Raw genomic sequence first — 21,589 nt, 5'->3', positions numbered from 1 at the left:
TTCTGTGAATTATGAGAGGCTTAACCCAGTGGTGAAGGGCACTGATCTGGAGCTGGCCGACCTGGGTTTGCATCCTGGTTCCACCGTGTCCTAGCTGGTGACTTGGGGCAGTGTCACTTCTCTGTGCCGTAGTTTTCTCCTTGGTAAAATGGGGATAATGACAGCATCTGCTTCAGAGGGTCATCAAGATGATTAAGTGAGAGAATATGTATGTTGAGCCCTCAGACCAGTGCCTGGCTCCAAGTGAGTGCTCATCACCCCCTGGCCAAAGGTGAAAGGTCAAAGATGCCTGGGGCAGAGCTGCTGTCCTGCCTCCACGGTCTGCCCCCTGCACTTCCAAGGTGCTCTCAGGCGTGGCTCCAGATCTAACAGGAACTTGTTGGCTCTCCTCAGGAGTGTGCGGACGCTGCCTCCCCAGGTCTGTCCCTGGCTGAACTAAGGACCACATGCAGCGACAGTGAACTGGCTGCGGAGTTCGCCAGTGCCATCCGGCGGTAAGCACCCTTCCCACGACCCACACAAGCGATTTATTCCAGCAGAGACAGCTTTGTTCTAAGTTCTCTTGCCTGCTCTTCATGGATCATGACAGGCCTGCCTAGGAAGGAGGAAGTGCCGATATGTCCTACTTTTGCCCAGGCCATGGAGGCCAGGTGTGGAGAAGCCCTTTTGGTGCCTGGCCTTTCGAAAGGGGAGTGACGGGGAGAGTGTATAAGCAGTCATTTCACCTGCAAATAGAAAATGTCTCGCTTTGTTTTTTTGTTGTGTTGTTGCGTTGGCTACAGTGTTAAACGGTGTTAAACACCGACAGTGTTAAACGGTGACAATCAAAACAGGCTTCTTTACCTTGTTTCCAACTTTAGTGGGATGCTTCCCCTCAGAATCACTGGCCCTTTCCAATCAGAAGGCCTCATGTATTTATTTCGTTCTGGACATTTTTCCTCTATTGTTTCAGTGTTTCTTTCTCTCCTTCTTCAAGGAGAAGCAGATGCTGATTCATTAGTTCTGTCCTCCATATCTCAACGTTCCATACTCTCCCCATCGCACTCTGTTCTAGAGCAGTGCTGTCCAGTAGAAGGGTAATGCAAACCACATACGTAATTTTATTTTATTATTATTTATCCCCCCCCCCAAAGCCCCAGTAGATAGTTGTATGTCATAGCTGCACATCCTTCTAGTTGCTGTATGTGGGACGCGGCCTCAGCATGGCCGGAGAAGCGGTGCGTCGGTACGCGCCCGGGATCCGAACCCGGGCCGCCAGCAGCGGAGCACGCGCACTTAACCGCTAAGCCATGGGGCCGGCCCTTCGTAATTTTAAATATTCTAGTAGCCACATTAAAAAAGTAAAAAGAAACAAATGATATTCACTTTAATAACAAATTTTATGTAACCCAATGTGTCCAAAATATTTCAACATGTAATCATATTTTTAAAAAGATATATTAATGAGATAGTTTTTCATCTTATGCTTTTTTTTTTTTTTACACTATGTTTTCAAAATCTGGTATATATCTTACACTTATATCACATCTCAAATTCGAACTAGCCAAGATTTCAAGTGCTTGCTGGCTGACGTGGCTGTGGCTGCCATATCTATCAGATAATGCAGTTCTATAGAGGTTCTTCAGCTCAGTTTTCCAGATCACTAATTTATCCCTTAGCTGTATGCATTGTGGTGTTTGGCTTATATGTTGAGCTTTTTATTTTGGTGATGAAATCTAGCATCTCTTTTAATGATATGATATCCTCTTGCATCTCTTTGAGGATATTTATTATACTTATTCTAAACTTTTCTTTTGTCTGCTGTATTAACTCTGTTTCCTCACATGTAAATTCTTTTTAGAGTTGAGTTTTGTGACTCTTTCTTGGTGTTGGCTCACAAGCTCACCCTCTGAGCTTTCTGTTCCTCCTGGTCGACAACGGCTCTCTAGGCTGCGTCTCTGACCCAGGCGTCTGGTCCCCTCCTGCCCTGATGGCCAGCACCTCTGATTGGAGCTCCTCTGAATCACCTCTTCTTTTTGTAGCAGCTCTCTTTGGGGTACATTTTGAGTTGTGGTTTCCTTTTTCAGGAATAAAATCTGCCCTTCCCTTTTTATGATTGCTCATTTCTGTTATAGAAAGAGCACCCCTTGCTTTCTAATATGCTCAGGGACTTTACAAAAATACATTTCCTATCATTTCTGGGGATTTAGGGTAGGAGGGGCAGGCTATTGTCTGCTGTCTTGATCGAGCCAGGCCATTATTTTATAGTGTGGCCTCCAAGCTGATGGTAGATCGAAGACTGCCTTGTGGGGAACTTCACTACCCTCCTGATTTACTCACTGTCACTTTTTGTCTTTCCTCCAAGTTGTAATAGCTCTGTTTTTACATTGCCAGCACCTCTGGCCATGTGGTTAAATTGTAATTGCTTTGCTTGAGGCGGGAAGAGAGAAGCAGCACAGGAAAATGCCCTCAACAAATCCTAATGAGTACACTGTGCCAGAAACATGGGATGCAGATCCACTCCTGCTTCCAACTGGGAGCCATTTGGATGTTGTATCTGTAAGCTAAGCCCCTAAATTTTGCAAATTCCCCAAACCTCAGAGGCCTTCGCTGGCACAAGTAGGATGCAGGTTCTGCTGACTAAACATAAAGAGATTTCATTTGTTCTGTCAGTCACGATGGATTTCCAATAACCAGCCTGAAGTTGGTTAGCATGGATTTCTAATCAAGACCCAGATATATGGAGCCAAGAAAGAACCCACAGGGCTACAGCAAAAAGGAAAATAACATAATTATATTGTAAATATAGCTTAGAAACTGGAATAATCATTTCATGAGGGTATATAATATAGGCACCTGAGGGCTGAGGTTTGGGGATGTTTTCATTTTTAAAAATCCAGTGGACACTAACACCTTCTTTGAAGGTATTAAATCACTGTCAAGCTAGAGGTTGAAGTGAGTTGAAGGAATCTTCCCAGCATTTTCAAAAATATTCCTCCTTTGAAAAAGGATGGTTCCAGACACCAAAGTTGTGGGCCTGGGCATCCAGACTGAAAAGAGAGAGTGGGGGGGGGCGAGGAGAGGCTAAACAGTGGTCTTTTCTTGAGGAGAACCCCTAAGGAAGGTGCGTGTGACATTCCAGTCGCTGATTCCAGGCTACTGCCCTGTCCCAGCCTAGTCTCCCCGCCACCTAGACAGGCTTCAGCCTCAGTCAGGCCTTTGCCACCCAACCCTGCTTTCAGTGTGTCTTCTCTCAACCTTCTGTTTGGAACAAAACCAGGACTCCATGCAATCACACATTTACTATGTAACTCCCATCTGGTCTGACTTTGTTCCCTCCACTTCCACGAACATTTATTGCAGTTTATTGGCTCTGGTATTGCCATAAAACCCCATCTGTATGACCAGGTTTCCAGTCTTGCATATGAGGATTTGTCTCATCAGGGTACCTTGTTTTTGCTGTCATCTGCACAGGCTGTGTGCGACAAAACCCTTCTCCATCTCAGATCCTCCTTTTGCTCTTGGTCCTTGTAAAATTTAACTGAATGACCTTTCCACCAAAGAAGTGAACTATAAAAATGCATTAAGGAGAAGGAATTTTCGGAAATGATTCTTCTTGGTACTTATATGGTGTTTGCACAGCCTGCCTTCGGGACCTGAGCACAGCTGAGGGGAGCAGACTGTTTCATGTCCATCATATTCCTGGGAGGCAACGAGGAGCAGGTGTTGTTCTCCATGTGATGGGGGAAGGTGTGTTGGGAACTGGCACAGCAAGGCCGAGTGGTTTCCCAAGGTCACACAGCGAGGCAGTGGGGAAATCACATGCCTCACCTTCTCTGCTGGACCCCTGTGTGCTGGCAGAGGTTTGCTTACAGATGAGTGTGAGCTGAGCCTGCTCGCATGGGCTCATCTGAAGGCTATACCCACAGTAGTGTGCATGGTCTGGGCGAATGGGAACCCCTGTGCTCCTGGTACATGGCCGCACATCTGTCCACCAAATGCTGAGGGCAAATGTAGTGCTGGGGGTGGGGGAAGACTTCCCCAATCGCACAGACCCCAGGTCGTGTGGGTTAAAAGGTAAGGATGCTGTGCTTCTCAGTGCCGGGGGACAGGGAGTGGTCAGGAAAGGGGCCTGTGACATGGTGAGAAGCAGCATGTGGTGCCGCCTCAGGTGAGTCCACGTCTGCCAGTGGGAGATAGGGACCTGGCTCCAGCTCCAGCACAGCCACCTGCAGGGGTTGGCGCCCTTCTCCTGCAGGGCCTATGGTCATTTAGCCACAGGCCCACCAGGGGCTCTGCTGAGCCCTCCAGGGCACTGGGATCTGCCACCTGTGTCTACGTGTGTGCCAGATCACTCTTTAATGTAAAGGCAATCAACAAATTGCAGTGGCCACTCTGTCTAGGGACAAGATGTGCCCAACTCATCAAGCAGAGGAGGAGCACATGGACTTCCTTTTCTCTCTCCGATGAGTAACAAGCAAGCCGCTACTGCTAGGAGAGGGCTGTGAGTCAGATCCCTGTAAGGAGACATCCAGGGGCAGGTGAGCCCCATCTGATCAGCGTGGTCACAAGAGACCAGATCTGGAGGACCTGGATGTACCCAGATTGGGAGCGGAGCTGGCCCACGCAGGAAGGCACCCCAGGGCAACGTCTCCGAGTTCAAAGAGAGGAGTGGAAATACCCGCCAATCCCCCATGGCCTGTGGGCCTCCACCACTGCGCAAATTACTCACGGTGGGAGGAACACCAGATGACAGGCCTTGACACATCTACCAGCAGGGGTGACACAAAGGCCAAGAAAAGACAATGTTGCAAAGCAAGGAGGCCAACTACTTCAAATTGGAGTGGGTTAAGAAGGGAGAGGCAAGAAGTGAAGACAACGGGTTGAAATGCTGTGCAGGGAGCAGAAGTATTGAGCAAGTCTCGCTAAGAATGGAGACACCAGAGCACATCTGTGTGCCCCTGAGAATGACCCAATAAAAGGGGGGAGTCTTTCAGGGTCACAAAATAACTATACCAGTTGCAAATCTGATGGCTACCCCCGTATGAGTGTTCTGTTGCTCTGTGACAAATTACCACAAGCTTAGTGGCTTAAAGCCATGTCCGTTTATTAGCTCACAGTTTCCGTGGGTCAGAAATCTGAGCACAGCGTGACTGGCTTCTCTGTTTAGGGTCTACAGGCTGCAATCAAGGTGTCCTCCAGGCCGTGTGCTCATCCGGAGGCTCACAGGAAGAATCTGCTTCCAAACCCATTCTGCCTGCTGGCAGAGGTCAGTCCTCGTGGTTGCAGGGCTGACATCCCATTTCCTTGCTGGCTGTTGGCCAGCTGGTAACTCTCAGCACTAGAGACCTCTCGAATTCCTTCTGCATAGCCCCCTCATCCTCAAAGCCAGCAAGGAGAACCTCCCTCTCATAAATCCCTTTCCTGCTGCAAATCTCTTTCCAGGAAGAGCCCAGGCCATTTTAAGGGCTCACCTAATTAGGTCAGGTCTACCCAGAATAACCACCTTATCTTAATGTCAGCTGTTTGGGGCCTTAATCACATCTGCAAAATTCCCTCACAGCAGCACCTAGATTAGTGTTTGACTAACCGGGAGAAGGTGCGTGTACACTGAGGGGCTGAAATCTCCAGGGCCATTTTACAGTTCTGCCCACCACACCCTGTTACTTACCACCATCTGGTGACTCCCAGCTGTGTCCAAACTCCTAGCAAGTGTATGTTCTGACCCCTCCCCGCTTCCCACCCCGGCCTCCTATCACATGCCCCCTCCCACCCTGAGCCACACCAGATGCTTAGTCTCCTTTGTGCCCCAGGACTTCACTCCTGCTGTGGCTTCTGCCCTCACACCACCTAACCCCATGCCCCAAGCCCTCACATCAGCGTGCCTCTAGCCTGTCTGTAAAGCATCTTTTGTTGTTGTTGTTCCTATGTGCCTTTTTATCATAGAACACTTCATTGCTCTGTGTCTTATGTGCCTGGTCCCACCCCTTTCACCCTCCCACCTCCTTGAGGAGAGTCCCTTTGGGGCAGCGATCATGGCTTACTCACCCAGGTTTACGACTTCAACTCTCATGACTCGGTTCCTTCTAAATGGTTCCTGAATTATCTCAGCCTCATTTCTCTCTGCCCGCTGGACATCTCATCTCCATCCTGAAATCATGCCAGAGCCTCAGAACACAGCATGTCCAAAACAGAAATTCTAACCTGTCTCATCCTGCCCTTTGAAATTGGCCTCTTCTTCAGAAATCCTATTTATATTAGAAATTATATTCTTCTAATGATCCAGGATTACAACTTTGAAGTCTCCTCTCTCTACCTCTTGTCAGCGGATCATATTGTTTTTTTCCCTTAAAATCCCATCCATTGCTTGCCATTTGCATTGCCCTCTCCCGGGTTTAGCCCTCAACTCCTCAGAACTCCTGGAGACACGCCCTAATGGGTCGTCCAGCCACCAGAATACCTTAAAGTGCACTTCTTATTGGGTCACTCTGCAGAAACACCTTCAGTGGCTTGGCATTCAAGATTGTCTGTAGGTCCCTAACTTAACTTTCTAGCCCATATTTCAAAAAGTTTCCCCCATACATAGTCTGTAGTCCAGATTCATCTGGACAATGCATCTTTCTGAGAACAGGCCTTCACTTTATCCTCCCGTCTGTCTCAACCTGGGAACCCTCCTCCTCGTCCCCTCCAGTAGAACACTCACCTTCCTGAAGCTTTCCCAGGCACCTCTGCCATCTACCTTCCTGCTCCTCCCTGCGCCCCGATGGTACTGACCACTCATCACCCATCAGTGCCCGCAGAGCACTTGGTCGTTAGAGTCCTCCTCAGAGTTCAAATCATATCCAGGTTCCAAGAATATCTGCCCAGCTCTAGAAATCTTCCCAACTTGTATGAAGCATTCAGCCATGAGAGGAGACAAGATGGCACCGATTGACCCCTATTTCAGCAGCTCTGGATCAATACTGTTTTTGAGCCCTACAAACAGTGGGATGAAATGAAGAGGGAAGTGGTAGGGGTCCTTTTAAAGAGGGAGCCCCCACTGAGAAAACAAGCAGTAGACCTTCACCGTTTTATTAGTAGGACCGTTATTTTAAAAGGTGCTGTTTTATTAGGCTTGCACTTGCTGATTCTTCATATTTGGCTGATTTACAAGAGCAATAGGGCAATGGAAGTTGTGCGTAGAATTCCATAAATGCACATGGGTCTGCAGGACATTAATGGAATACAAAGTGCGTCTATGAGTTTATTATCGCATAAAGAAACCGCTGAGCGCCAGTGCCAGGGCCTCGAAGGGCAAAGGTAAAGACTGATGCTCGCCCCACAGATTGAGGTGGGCATAGCTTGGGTAACAGATTTTTTCATTTCTATCACTCCCGCCATGCTCCAAAAGCTCAGAGAGAAGGCCTTACTGGGGATCTCATAAAGGCAGAGGGATGGAGAGCATCAGAGCCACAGGCAAAGGTGGGGGCATGCCTGTGAACACTACAGATGCATTTCCTGGGCAAGAAACATGTTCATAGGAAAGTCTGGGCCAAGAAAGATAGACTGTTACCATCATCTTGCTGCTACTCCTGGCAAAATACAGCCACACTCCAACATAATACCTGCAGAACATCATGGCCTGGGGGCACCTCATCTCTGATTCTGCAGGCCTGTGCTCTCCACCAGAGGTCTTATCTCCTGCTTCATGGTTGGTGGGCCCTCTGGGGGTCACAGCATACTCCAGCAAGATGAAGAGCACAGGCCCACGACAGACTCCTGGTGTGGATCCCAGCTCTGCAGGCGTATTGGCAAGTCTCTTAGCTGTGCCCCAAGTTCCTCATCTAGAAAATGAGGGTAATAATAACAGTACTGACCTCCAAGGGCTGTTGTGGGAATTAAATAACTTCATCCTGGTAAAGGACGTAGAGATCGCTGTCCCCGCTGCGTGGATTTTCTAAAAGATAAGTAGTTATGGACTGTAATGGTTACCATGAGGGAAATAGGGTGATGTGATGTAGTCACTGCAGAGATGTTTTTTCAAAAAATTAAATATAGATTGCAGTGAATAATATGGAGGAAATGACAAGGTGCTGTGATGTCATAAGGCTGGGACATTTGTTTTGATGAGTAGTCAGGGTGGGCTTCTCTGAGGAGGTGACATTTAAGCTGAGATGAAAAGGAGGAAAAGTAGCCTAGTGGAGGAAGTACATCCCAAGCAGAGGGAGCCGACTGCACAGGGTTCTGCCATGGGAAGGAGCTTGGTGTGTGCTAAGAACTGATAGGATTCCTGCATGCAAGGAGGAGGGTGCCTCCAAAGACTGGACAGGCAGAGGTCTGGTCAAGCAGGGCCGAATGGGTCAGAGTAAGACCACAGACTTTATTCCAAGTGCAGGTGGAAGGCACCAAAGGGCAGTAATATGGTCTGATTTGTCACAGTAAAAATTACCCTGGTTGCTCTGTGAAAACCAGGCTAGAGGGGCGCAGAGGTGAGGCAGAGAACCCAAGTACGAGGCTCTTATGGTGTCCAGGTGAGAAGTGCTGGCAGCCTGGACCTGGATGCTGGTGGCAGAGATGACAAGAAGGTTTGGTAGATGGGGTTTGCTATGGAATGGATGTGGAAGACAAGGGAAGGGAGGAGTTACGGCTGACTCAAGATGCGTCAGCAACTGGGTGATGGTGTTGCCAGCTGCCAACAAGGGAGAAAGAGTGGATTTGGGAGACCTCAGAAGTTCTGCTTTGGACATGTTACATTGAAAATGCCTGGTAAGTAGAGATGTCAAATAGGTCCAGAGATCCAAGGAAAGGCCTGGAGATAAAGATTTGGAAGTGTTTACCATGTAAGTAGTTTTTAAGAAAATAAATGGGAATGGAGAGAATCAAGTAAAGCAAGGGTAGGATATAAAATATGGTCCAGGCCCAAGTCCTAAATACTCCCAGTATGTAGAGGTGAAATAGAGCAGAAGACTGAGGGGAGGCAGGTGAAAGAGGATGAAATCCGGGCACTCAGGAGTAAAGATGTGCTCAAGGAAGAGGAAAAGGTGCTGACAGGTAAGATCAGGACAGAGGGACCTTGGGATGAGGCAACACCGAGGTCACCAGTGACCTCCTGAGCAGTTTCAGCGGCGACAGAAGCATGGTTGGGGTTAACGAGTAATGGAAGGTGAGGACGAGAGGAACCACATATGCAGACAATTCTCTCAATGATTAATTCCATATAATGAGCAATTACTAAGAAATTCCAGGCCTTGTGGCTGCATGGCTGTGACTCCCTGCGGTTTGGTCTGATTATAGCTCCTCTGAAAGGTTTCCTGGCCGGCTGCAAAGCCACTCACTGCCTCATCAAGACCCAAGACCGGGCTCTCGCCCTGTTGACTCCCCCAGCTCCTCATGGGTGTCTGGACTGTGATTAAAGTACCGCTGCTGGTCTTTTCATGTTAAGGAGAATGCAACCTCCTCCCTTAATTGCTCAGAGGGCCCTACTTCCCGACGGCCTGGGCACACTGACGAGCACTACCGCGGAGGCCAGCTAGCTCCGTCTCCGGCCCAGCTCAGTGGCAAGCCACCCTGCCTTTTCTCGTCACCTGTGGACTCTCATCATGAGTCTGCCTCTCAGATTCCCTGTGTATATGCCACTGCTTAAAATTGTTTCAGTTGAAAAGAAGAAACACCTCCCTGACTGTGTGGTTAGAGTAAGATTCATAGGACCTTTTGTGACCAGAAATAACGCTCATTTTTAGTGAGGTGGACGGACCTGTAACTGAACCACACGTGTGCGGAGTGACTTGGGTTTTCATAGTAACAGTATAATCCAGCATGTCTTTTTACTTGATGGTCTAGGTGTATATTCTTGAGTGCCTTTGCTACTAGGAGTTAAAAAAAAAAACAAGGAAGGGATTATGCAGTTTTGGGCGTTCCGGAAAACATCGTGTGCAAGCATTACTGTCGAGGGGCAAATGGAACATGTAGGGTTTAATTTTTACTTTCTCATCTGTGTGGAGCCTATGAAAGTGCTCATTTTAGCCTTATTATCTTATCTAGATGAACTAAATTCTTCCTTAGCTGAAGGCCAAGCAAGCATTTGAATTAGAAACTGGAAGGAACAGGATATGAATCGTTGAGGTTCCAAAGTGACGTGGATTAGCAGGCTTATGGTTCTTATCCAGGTTGTCCTTTGAGAATCTGAGAAAAGCTGTAGGCTTCAGGCAAGTATGCCCCTGCGGGTATAGATTCAGGGAGTTCCAAGACCACAGGAAGGGCATCCGCAGACCCAGGTGAAGGACACTTCTGCCTGACCAGAGTTTTCCAAAGTTGCCTGATAAGAAGAATCACCTGAGGCACTTCTTAAAGTACTGTTCCTGGGCCTCGACCCAAACCTCCGGAATCAGAATCCAGGAACACCACCTGGTACAGTTACTGTGAACACGTGCTAAGAGCAGCACTCCACTGGTAATAGAATCTGAGTCACAAGTGCAAGCCACAGGTGTAATTTTAAATTTCTAGTAGCCACAGTTGAACCTGTAAAAACCCAGGTGAAATTAATAACATATTTAGCCCAGTATATCCAAAATATTATCATTTCAACATGTAATCAATATTTTTTAAAGTATTGAGATATTTTACATTCTTTTTTTCATAGTAAGTCTTCAAATTCCAGTGTGTATTTTACACTTCCAGCACATCTCAGTGCGGACCAGCCACATTCCAAGTGCTCAAATGGCCGCCCGTGGCATGTGGCTGCCACACCGGCAGTGCGGGTCTAGAGTTGTTACTTCCCCGTGGGTTAGCGTCTCTGTCAGTCCAGATCAGCGGTGCTGGAGGCAGCAGTCTTTTACTACAGGTGTCTGCCTCAGTCAAATAAAAACAGGTAAAGTAACCCACGTTTGAGGTTTGGTCTTGTCTTTATATCTTTAAATGAATCAGCATCCTCGTTCCATTCTGGAGTTGGTACAAGCAGTTCACTCTCAGCTCCCAGCAGTGGCTTTCCCCCATAACCATCCCCATCCCCACCCCCCAACCCCGGGGTTGGGCAGGGTCTTGGAAAGCCTCTCCTGTCTTCAGTCCTCCACTAGAGGCTGCAAGGTCTGGAAAGTTCCCTCCGTTACCTGGGGGCCTGGGGAAGGAAGCCCTTTGTTTTGTGGTGAGGCTGGGATTTCCATGCTCTCCCAGTCTGCTGGTGGGGCAGGGGTGTGGATGTAATTGGGGGTGGGGAATCGTACTGCTCTGGGTAGTTTTTTGTTGTGAATTTATTGAGTTCATGGTGACATTTTAAATTCTCTTCACAATTTTTTTCCCTCTGCGCTATTAATCCACTTTAGAATAAAAGATAAAAGAATTGAGGGGCCGGCCCCGTGGCTTAGCGGTTAAGTGCACGCGCTCCGCTGCTGGCGGCCCGGGGTTCGGATCCCGGGCGAGCACCGACACACTGCTTCTCCGGCCATGCTGAGGCCGCGTCCCACATACAGCAACTAGAATGGATGTGCAACTACGACATACAACTATCTACCGGGGCTTTGGGGGAAAAATAAATAAATAAAATCTTTAAAAAAAAAAAAGATAAAAGAATTGAAACCGTTTAACAAAATGTAGTAAAATAACCCTTCCCTATTCGTTACAGCCAGAGGGAAGGGGAAAAAAAATCTTTCATGCTGTCCTAACCTTCCCTCAGCTGACAGAGGGCTGCCTGAAAGGCTGAGAGTGTTACCACAAAAGATTGGGGTTTACTTGCCCGGTGCGCATGAACAAGCCAACTAATTACGGCACCAGCTTTTGGGAGAGAAATCAGCTTTTTTCTTCGAGCTCCATCTGCAGAGAGGGCAGGGGGCGTGTGCCCTCAGATCTGTCTCACCGATTCAGGATTTGGGGTGAAATTTAAAAGGTGAGGGAGAACAGGCTGGCGCTCAGAAACACTGGTGGGACAGGTTTTGATTGGTGGGCTTCAAGCATTTATGGTAAGGTTTTAAACATTTATGACAGGATTCTAAACATTTATGATGGGGTTCTAAACATTTCTGATGAGGTGGGGAAGGAATTTTAACACCGGATTTTCCTGAATCAGGGACCCCCTCACTTCTGATAAGAATCCACCTTTCAAGTTCTGGTTGTGTTCCGTGAGGAGGAGGATCTTTGGGCTCGAGGTCATTTCAGGTCAAGATTTCTTCTTTTGCACATGCTCTGGCTACGTGACTTTGCAGATTTTCTGAAAGGCAATTCTTAATCACTGTTGATAAGAGATGGGCTCAGTTGAACTGGTTACAAGAGGATGGGTTGGGGAGGGAGGAGGAAAGGAGCCGCCCCCCCCCCCCAAGACAGCATTCCCACTTCTGGTAGGAAACGGTGCCACTCTTGGATTCCAGTAGGGAAGGCAACCAGATCCAAGGAGATCTCCTGGTGGCTGCTAGGGCCCAGGAGAAACCCACATTCCTCAACAAAGTGGGAGACACTTGCTGGAAGGCTCTCAGCGCGTCCTGGCTCCTGCTTCCTCAGGGTGGGTAGGAGGAAGAGCTGAAGAATGATGACTCATCGGGACTTCAGGGCTGGTTGTTAGGCTTTGATTAAAAAGATCTTTCCCCCTCCGTCCTCACTCACAAAAGCAGGCCTGGATTTTTGTGTTGCAATTCCTTTCTTCATTAATGAGTTTGGAAAGCTTGACTTGCACTTAGAGTAGCTGGAGGGAGAAATGTGAAAGATCTGAAAAGCCAGGGAGGGGCTGAACCATCTGAGCACCTGAGTCCTCCACCCCCTACCCCCAGTCACCCTCCCACACCCTTCCTACAGGAAGCATAACCACTGAGACTCATCTCACATACTTTACAAAAAGCATACACAATTATGAAAATTTCAAGCAATGCAAAAGTGAGTACAGTAGAAAATGAAAGATTCCATCATCCCCCTTCCGAGAGTTAACCATTGCTGAGTGTTTAGCCTTCTGGTCTATTGTTAGAGTATATCAGCTATTCACACTCAAGATTTTTAATTGTTTTTGCAAAAAATGGCATCCAATAGAACTCACCCTTTTCACTTGACAGTATATCGGACACCCTTCCGTGCCAGTGCATGTCCATCTGTGTTTTTTTCAACCATTACAGAGCATTTCAATAGAACCCACAGACCTTCATTAACTTAACCAGTTCACTGTTGTTTCCCATTCTTTGCTGTTGTTACCAACGCTGAAGTGAATCCAACTGTAATCTCATGTATCTTATCCCTACACTCCTACTATTTTTGTAAGAAAAATTCCTACATCAAGTCGCTTTGTCAAGGGATGTGTTCATTTTTTATTTTGATAGATACTGCCAAATTGCCTTCCAAAACTATTGTGCTAAATAACATTCCTCAAACACTCATGAGTCGTTTTTAGAGGAATTTCTCCCATAAATCCTGGTTTCTCAGTATGCTCCAAGGAATCAAATACCTTTAGTGAGTTGTTCTGAAGCTGTTTTTTTTTTTTTTTCTTCCCCCAAAGCCCCAGTACATAGTTGCACATCCTTCTAGTTGCTGTATGTGGGCCGGGGCCTCAGCATGGCGGGAGAAGCGGTGTGTCGGCGCGCGTCCGCGATCCAAACCCGGGCCGCCAGCAGCAGAGCGCGCGCACTTAACCACTAAGCCATGGGGCCGGCCCTGAAGCTGTTTTAACAACTGTTGTCGCTGAGAAGCTGTCACCCGGGCATGGCGCTCAGCACTGGGGATACATACACTGGGGAGCCAAACCAAATAAGGTCCTTGCCACCCTAGAGCCAGCAAGCCAACGGGGGAGCCTGCTGAGTGCAGTACATTCAACAGATCGTGGCAGACTGTGCTGAGTGGGATGCCGGGCCAGTGACAGGGGTACCTTGGGAGGGAGGAGGATGGTCACTGATGTTTCCCTGCCTAGGTCTTGTGCTCTTGTGGGAATTAGAGGGAGGCAATAAGCTGACTGGACAGTAGAAACCTCCTGTAATTGACTCCTAAGTCAATTAGCCTGGGTTACTGTGGTAGTAAAGAGCTCACAGAACTTGAAGCCATGGAGTAGGGGAGTCAAATGAAAGTGCAAATATAAGTTCAGTAGTTTCAAGGGGACAAGGACCTTTAAAATGAGAATATCAATTCTACCACTACCACTACCAGCTTTTTTCATTTTTTTGCAAGGTAGGATCACGTTGATTTCCGCAGAGTAGGGACTCGTGCAAGGTAGGCCACCCAGACCAGAGGTTTCTGTTCTTGTATCCCTGAGTGTTCAGGAGATGCTTAGCACACTTGGAAAAGAAGGGTGTGGAGGCCAGGATGGGGTTTGTGGTCAGGCTGCACTCATTGCTGAGCATCTCGTATGCCCACAGCAGAAAGAACTTCTAGACTAGCTTAGTTTCCCATCTGGAAAACTAGGAACAACTTCCTGTCTGTTCTTTGTGACCCATACTTTGATCTCTAAAGGGTCCTTATCATTAAAGGAAGCAGGCACAAACTCTTCAAGAATGCAGTGGTGAGGTGTTCTGGCTCTGCTGAGGGAAGGGGAGCTCTTGTGCCTTCTCTTACTACCTTCCTTTTCATACTCCTGCCTTTTGACCTGGCAAGCTAAACCTTCCTCCTTCACTGCCACCACTTCCAGGGCAGTAGCCACCTCCACCATCATCTCAAGTTACTCATGGCGTGCTTCATCTCTCCTTCATACAGAGAAAAGAAGTTAAAGGCCAGAGTTCAAGAGTTGGTGAATGCCTTGGAAAGACTCACCAAGAGCAGTGAAATCCGACACCAACAATCAGCAGAGTTTGTTAATGACCTAAAGCGAGCCAACAGGTAAGATCTCTCTGTTTGTAGATTCCCAGTGGTACTTGGACTCATACACCAGGGAGGATATTTCCATAATTGCTGGGAACCAACTCTAGCGAATGGCAAGTCCTCACTTGCCCCAGAGAGCCTGGTCTTCCCTAGGGCATCATTTCCCAAAGTGTTACATAGAAACCTAAGAAATGCTTGAAAAGATGAGTCCTTGAGCCAAATATGTTTGGGAAATGCAGCATACTGTGGTCCCCTCTTAACACTTTATATAATAAAAGTTCTGAGAAGTCATACAATTAAGAAAAAAAATCTGTTTAATTGTGTTTAAGCCAATGTTTTCCAAACAAAATTGACCACAGAACCTTTTATTTGAGCAACATTTAATATCGGTGAAACACCTTAGGAAGCACTGTTCTAAGACAGCAGTCTCAAACTTTTTGGGCTCAGGACCCCTTTACACTCTTAAAAAATTGAGAACCTTAAAGAGTTTTGTTCTTATAAATTATTTATCTATTGCTAAATCTCATTTTATTATTTTTTTGTGTGTGTGAGGAAAACCAGCCCTGAGCTAACATCCAATGCCAATCCTCCTCTTTTTTGCTGAGGAAGACTGGCCCTGGGCTAACATCCATGCCCATCTTCCTCTACTTTATATGGGACGCTGCCACAGCATGGCTTAACAAACGGTGCGTCGGTGTGCGCCCGGGATCCGAACTGGCGAACCCTGGGCCGCCACAGCAGAGCGCGCACACTTAACCGCTTGCGCCACTGGGACGGCCGCTAAATCTCATTTTAGAAACTAAAACTGAGACAAGTTGTTTAAAGTTTTTATTAATTTGTTTATAAGAAACAAATTCACTATGTGTAATACAAATGGCATTTATTTAAAAAATTACTATTTTCCAAAAAATAATCAGAAGAGTGGCACCATTTTTACAATTTTGCAAATCTCTTTAATGTCTGGTTTAATAGCAAACAGCTCTGTTCTCACCTTGCTTCTATAGGCAATATATTGTTTTGAAATATATCGAGAAAACCCAGCTTCACGCACATCTGTAGTAAGAAAATAAAGGGCCTTGCAGACCTCCCCTGAACGGGTTTTGGGAATCCCCGAGGGTCGGTCCTCAGACCACACTTTGAGAACCTGTCTGTAAATGGAAGAGATTTGGGGTGCTGTTTTGGACCAGAGTGGGTACCAGGACTTACCTAGCCCTGGGCTCACCCCTCGCCGCCTTCTCACTGGGCTCCCAGAGGGGACAGTTCACAAGGCCTATGTTCTGTGTTCGGCTGGCAGCATTAGCTTATGGCCTGTGTGTTCCAAATCCTACCAGCCCGAAGCATAAAGGGAAGTTGTCAGAGCCTCTCTGCCCCATCCTAGGTGAGGTCACTTAGACTGCAGTGTGTGAAGAACACTCTCCTGTAACTTACACTTGACCATCTGTTGCAGGCAGCCATGCAACAAATACACCCAGTGCTTGTATTTAAGTGACAGATTTCTGGAATTCAGCTACCTTGTCTGCTTATCTGTTTTGGATGGGGCTAGTGTGGATTGTTGGTTTACACCCCTCCTAATATGTTCGTGACAAGCCTCTAGCAGGCTTGAATTAATCGTGGTTAAGCCAAGAGATGATTGGCCTTGAGTGCTGAAATAACTACTTGATTTCAGATTCTTGCTGAAGAGGCAGTGTGAGCTGTTTCTTCAGAATGGTGCTCACTGGACCTGGCCACCCAGTGGACAGGACAGTGTTTGTCTCAATGCTGCTTAGGGTGACTCTTCATTCTCATTTCCCTCTGTTCCCACATAGCAACCTGGTGGCTGCTTATGAGAAAGCAAAGAAGAAGCATCAGAACAAACTGAAGAAGCTGGAGTCTCAGATGATGGCCATGGTGGAGAGACATGAGACCCAAGTGAGGATGCTCAAGCAAAGAATAGCTCTGCTGGAGGAGGAGAACTCAAGGCCACACACCAATGAAACGTCACTTTAATCGGCACATGGGCACCGAAGTTCTGCCCATGGACGCTAAACTATAGCAGGTCACCGAGGAGAGAAGGGCCCCGGGGGACAGAGTACCTGTTGGGAGAGTGAGAAAGGGAAGGTTGGTAGGTAGGTCAGCACTTGGACACTGGAGTGCCATGGACTCAGCCTGGGGGGTGAGTGGCCCTGGTGACACAGTGTAGGCTGTATCCAGAGGATCCTGTTCCTCCCCTCCCGGGCCATGGACGGCGTGTAAATACCCGCGCAGTGTGCCGTGCTCAGCAGGCCTTTCTTCTGCTTTCAGCACTGGCTTTGCCATTCTCCCATCTTTTCTGTTCTGGAGGTTGTGCATCAGTCGTATCCCAGACATTTGTTTTATAAGATTTTCCAGTCCTTTCTTCTCTTTTTTTGTAGACAGTGACCTTATCTCTGGCATCCCCAATTTCTCCTCTTTCCTTCTCCTTGAGGGGAAAACTGACACTCACAGAGGGGTCTGTGTGTCTTCAGCATCTAGAAGTGCTGATTTGCTTATTGCAACAGATTTTGGTTTTCAAGTTCCACATATCAACTCTAAGATATAGGCTGTCACTCAGAGGTGCTCTGGGAGGTGGATTACAGGAGCATGGTACACAGGTGTTCCTTACAGTCCTAGCTTCGGTGAAGTTACAGGTAGAGAAACCCCAGGGCTGTTCCTGAACAATTCTGTATGGGAGAATGAAAACTTCCTTCACCTCTCACTGTGGAGGCAGTGCTGGGAAGGGAGCTCTCTTTGACTCTGGGATCTCCCCCTCCCAGTAGAGCCTTATTAACAGCCAAGACTAATGCTGACAGAATCCTGTTAATACATGTAGGGGAACTAAAATTTTATTAGGAGTTTTTTCAAGAGCAGAGGAGCATAACTGGTACTTTTCCCCCACCCCAGGGCACTACATACTTGCTGTTCTGCATGAATCAAAGTACATATGTAGCTCAGCACCTGCCTCTGTTTTTCTAACGGCAAGAGGCAGGACACTGAGTAGATACTGCATGTTTTGCAGGCTGATCCCACCTATTTAAGAAACTGCTACTGAACCCCCAGTTCAAGACTTCGCTCCTGCTGTTATGAAGGGCAAGGGGTGAAGGAGTGGTTGCTGAGGCCTCCTTTTACCCCCTCCCCCCCAACCCCGAGACATGGTGATGGTTAGCATACGATGCTTAAACAGGTTAAATTTCAAGCAAAATGCTGACAGGGCTGGGCAGGACTGAAGTACCTGAATTCTTTCAGGAAAGTCTTCCATCTTAAAATAAATTCATTATTCCTCTTCTATTGTAACATTCACTGTTTTACCAACTCTCGCGTTGTGTTTCAAGTCTTCTGTAGCTGCCCTACATTGACACATTTTCAAGGACCACTTGCCATTTATTCTGTAGCACCTAAAGATCCACCCAAAGTCCCCTACGGGAAATGGGTCACAAAGTTTTGCTTATGACCAGATCACTGCATTAACCACGTCCATGAGCTAAAGGTCTGTCTTCAGAGAGCATGGTACAAGTTCCTCAGCTTTCTGCCTAGTGGGGAAGGACACTCCAGCCACCACTGTGGAGGACAGAGCATTTCTATTCCAAAAGCAATCACCCTTCTTTCTCTGGCCAGCAGTGAGGGCTGCCCCATCTTCAAAAGGAATCAACTGGTATCAGTCTGGAAGGATCAGCTTTTGGGTGCTTTGATCACTGTGAAAGTAGTCACTGGCTTCTCTTTCTGTTATGAATCATTTTGTCAAAGTTGGTTCTTGTGATTTTCTTTTTAATCAATTTTTATTCTTTGGATAAAGTTTCATTTTGTCACAAGGAAAATGTTTTGGCAGAAAAGTATGTGCAACAAAAGGTTTAATAGACAAAATCATTGTTTTCGTCATTTTTCCAGCCTGCCTAGGGAAATGTCCTTCCTTAAGCAAACTGGGATGTGCAAGGTGGGAAACCATTCATGGCTTTCTCTTCTGTGACTGAACAGGCATCAAAACAGTTTTATTTTCACCAACACTGAAAACTATGGCTGATGCAGGTATAAAATCTTGTCTGCTGACTTCTGTCTACCATTCTTGCTCCAAGTTAAAACTGAAAACCCACCCTTTTAGGGTCATATAACTCGCCCCAGACCCCGGAGGTCTCATTATGAGCCATCATGAGCTCCAGTATTGCTCATCCTATCTGGCCTCATTTTGAGTTTATATTTCAACATAATACTTTTCAAATATGTGGTGATTGGGTGAAAACTATTTCCCTAGCAAAACTGTTACCTTTATAAATGTGTAGAATAAAAAAGCTATTAAATAGTTGATTTCCTTTCCTTGTATTTTTCTTTTTGTTTTGTGAGGAAGATCAGCCCTGAGCTAACATCCATGCTGATCCTCCTCTTTTGCTGAGGAAGACCGGCTCTGAGCTAACATCTATTGCCAATCCTCCTCCTTTTTTTCCCCAAAGCCCCTTCTAGTTGCTGTACATGGGACGCTGCCTCAGCATGGTTGGAGAAGAGGGTGTGTCGGTGATGCGCCCAGGATCCGAACCCAGGCTGCCAGTGGCGGAGCACGCGCACTTAACCGCTAAGCCATGGGGCAGGCCCCCGCCTTGTATTTTTCAAATAGTCCCTAAGACATAATCCTTGTTGAAGGTGAACCAGCAGGCACTTGGTTATGCTAATTGTGGGGCCTACTAAAACTGCACTGATTACATAAATGATCACAGGTGCCTGGATCACTTTCCTTTTTTATAACCTGAATTTTTCTTTCTAAATAGGAGCTGGTTTATATTAACATCTCCATCAGGGGTAAACAATGATCTTGATTCTAACTTGTATGAGGTTAAAAACCTTCAGACTTCTATATTTTTAATTGTTTTCCTCCAGTTTCCTCAGTGGTTACCCCTAGTAGGCAGTCACCCTCTCCGTTCAGAGTTCAGTCTTTGGCTCTTAGAGCAATAGGCATGGAAAGAAAGGACCCATTTCACAGTTCCCTTGGAGTGCATTTCCCACTGCTGAATTGAGGCAGAAATCACAGGCAAGAGACTTCTGTCCATAGCTGCAGTGCCATCAACATGTGGGCCTACCCACTGGATCTGATGTTCTGCCAAACCCTGTGTGCAACAGCTACCAAAACTGCCATGGACTTGTAGGCAGTAAGACTCCTCTTTGAGACCTATACCCCAAGTTATTTGATTAAATATCTTCTGTGCTCAGACAGCTGTGATTTATCATGCCCTCCCTCTCTCTCCTCCTTTCGCCCCAGAGGTACACTAGAGGTTTCATCATTGCCAATGCAGGTAATTAACTGTTTCATATTCATGCTCATCTGCTGGCATGTCAGGTTTCTGAAGTTAATGTCCATGGTGCCTGAAACTGGAATCTTAGGTCAATAAAAAATTAAGTGCCATTTAAACATAATTGCTTAATTCTCCTTCGAGATGCATGTGCTTCTTACTAAGTCTTCCTCTGAGCCTGCAGCAATACTTTATAGGGACCTCAGAGAACTCTAAATTAGAGCCTTGACATTCCACTACTCCAGAAAGGCAGTCCAAATTAGAGCCTATATAAGGCTTTTTCTTAAAAACTGTTAGGATGAGGCTAGTAAGGATTTTACTTCTCTAAGAAAAATTTGAAACTATTTGGAAGTCTCCTAGTTCCTAGCTGCATACTGATTACATTATTTTAAGTGGAAAAAATGCCCCAGTTACCTGACCTGGGCTGGACTGCCTATGTCACTGGCATGAATGAGAATCTCCATGGTTGCCTGGCCCCTTCTGAAGGTCTTTCCTATGGCCCACAAAAATCATCCTGCAATTATTTTTTAATTCTATCATCAGTTATCTTAACTCACAGCTCTTGCCAGTTTGGCGTATCATGCTCACATTTTAAGTGAAGTGATGAGAAAGACATCAAGACCACAGAAAACACCCAAACTTTCATTAATGACTTCTGAAGGCATAAAGCTCCATAAAGCTTTAAGCCATTTGCAAATGCATAACCGGGAGTGTGTCTCATCCATGAAACTATTTAAAGCGAAAAGGGATCATGCTAAGTTTACAGCTGCACCTATTGCTAGATGCAACAAACACAGCTATAGTTAGAAAGTTTTTAGAGGCCAAAAGGGGAGAATTCTGATGATTGAAATTTCTACATTAAATTTAATTAGGCTGCAGTCATAGGGTTGCCAAGGTTTTTGGGCAGGGGGTCTGTTCTGCAGTGACACCTTTTGTAGAACAACACGATAAAAATTTCTGAAAAATCATAGCAATTATTTTTCTATTCAGTGGAATGGCCTGTTTGACAAGAAATGACACAATCACCACCTTTCACTGAGGCTTGCAAACTCCCTAGTGCTCAGAGCTGGGCACTACTTGGTAGAAGAGGCATAACTTGTTATAAAACAAAAATTATGCCTTTGCTGCACACACAGTTCTTAAAGTTTATCCAAATCCTATTCTAGTTAATTGAAACCTTGTGTTTATATAGGCAAAGTTGAAGTTAGTTAGCTCTGAACCTATGGCCTTCTGAAGTTCCTCCTGTTTCACATACTTTAAGTTACTTCCTAACTACATTTGTATTCACTAATAAATATATGCCTTAGGCTGCCAAGCACTAATTTTTTAGAACTGGAACCAGAATTATCAATTAACGTAATGCTGGCTGCTGCCCCCACAGCATCACTGAGCACACATCACTGCGCCAGCATCACTGCACACCAGTGGCTGTTACGATATAAACAAGTAGAAGAGTACAAGTTGAATAGCAGCTGTTCGTGCATTCTTATTTTGCTAATTCCTGCGTAGAGGAAGTTTTTTTCACAATTATATTTTTGTTTGAGAGTTATATTGGATAAATTCTCTATCACACTGCATCTGAGGGAGATGTTGCATGTGATCAAGAAATC

General features: G+C 46.4%; 1 protein-coding gene across 3 annotated transcripts in view; it reads left to right on the top strand.

The window, feature by feature from the left end:
* The window catches only part of MCC (MCC regulator of WNT signaling pathway), a 399,974-nt gene extending 382,460 nt beyond the window's left edge, over positions 1 to 17,514 (top strand). For all 3 annotated transcript variants that reach the window (XM_058538632.1, XM_058538623.1, XM_058538640.1), the window contains 3 exons: positions 394 to 494; positions 14,608 to 14,730; positions 16,518 to 17,514. In XM_058538632.1, the coding sequence (XP_058394615.1) occupies positions 394 to 494; positions 14,608 to 14,730; positions 16,518 to 16,698 (405 nt within the window). In that variant the 3' untranslated portion in view covers positions 16,699 to 17,514. The remainder of the gene's footprint in view (positions 1 to 393; positions 495 to 14,607; positions 14,731 to 16,517) is intronic.
* Positions 17,515 to 21,589: the final 4,075 nt, after the last annotated feature.

The sequence above is a fragment of the Diceros bicornis genome, chromosome 1, assembly GCF_020826845.1.
Source record: "Diceros bicornis minor isolate mBicDic1 chromosome 1, mDicBic1.mat.cur, whole genome shotgun sequence".
Lineage (NCBI taxonomy): Eukaryota > Metazoa > Chordata > Mammalia > Perissodactyla > Rhinocerotidae > Diceros > Diceros bicornis.
The sequence above is the reverse complement of the archived record's forward strand: the minus strand, read 5'-3'. Positions and strand labels throughout refer to the sequence as shown.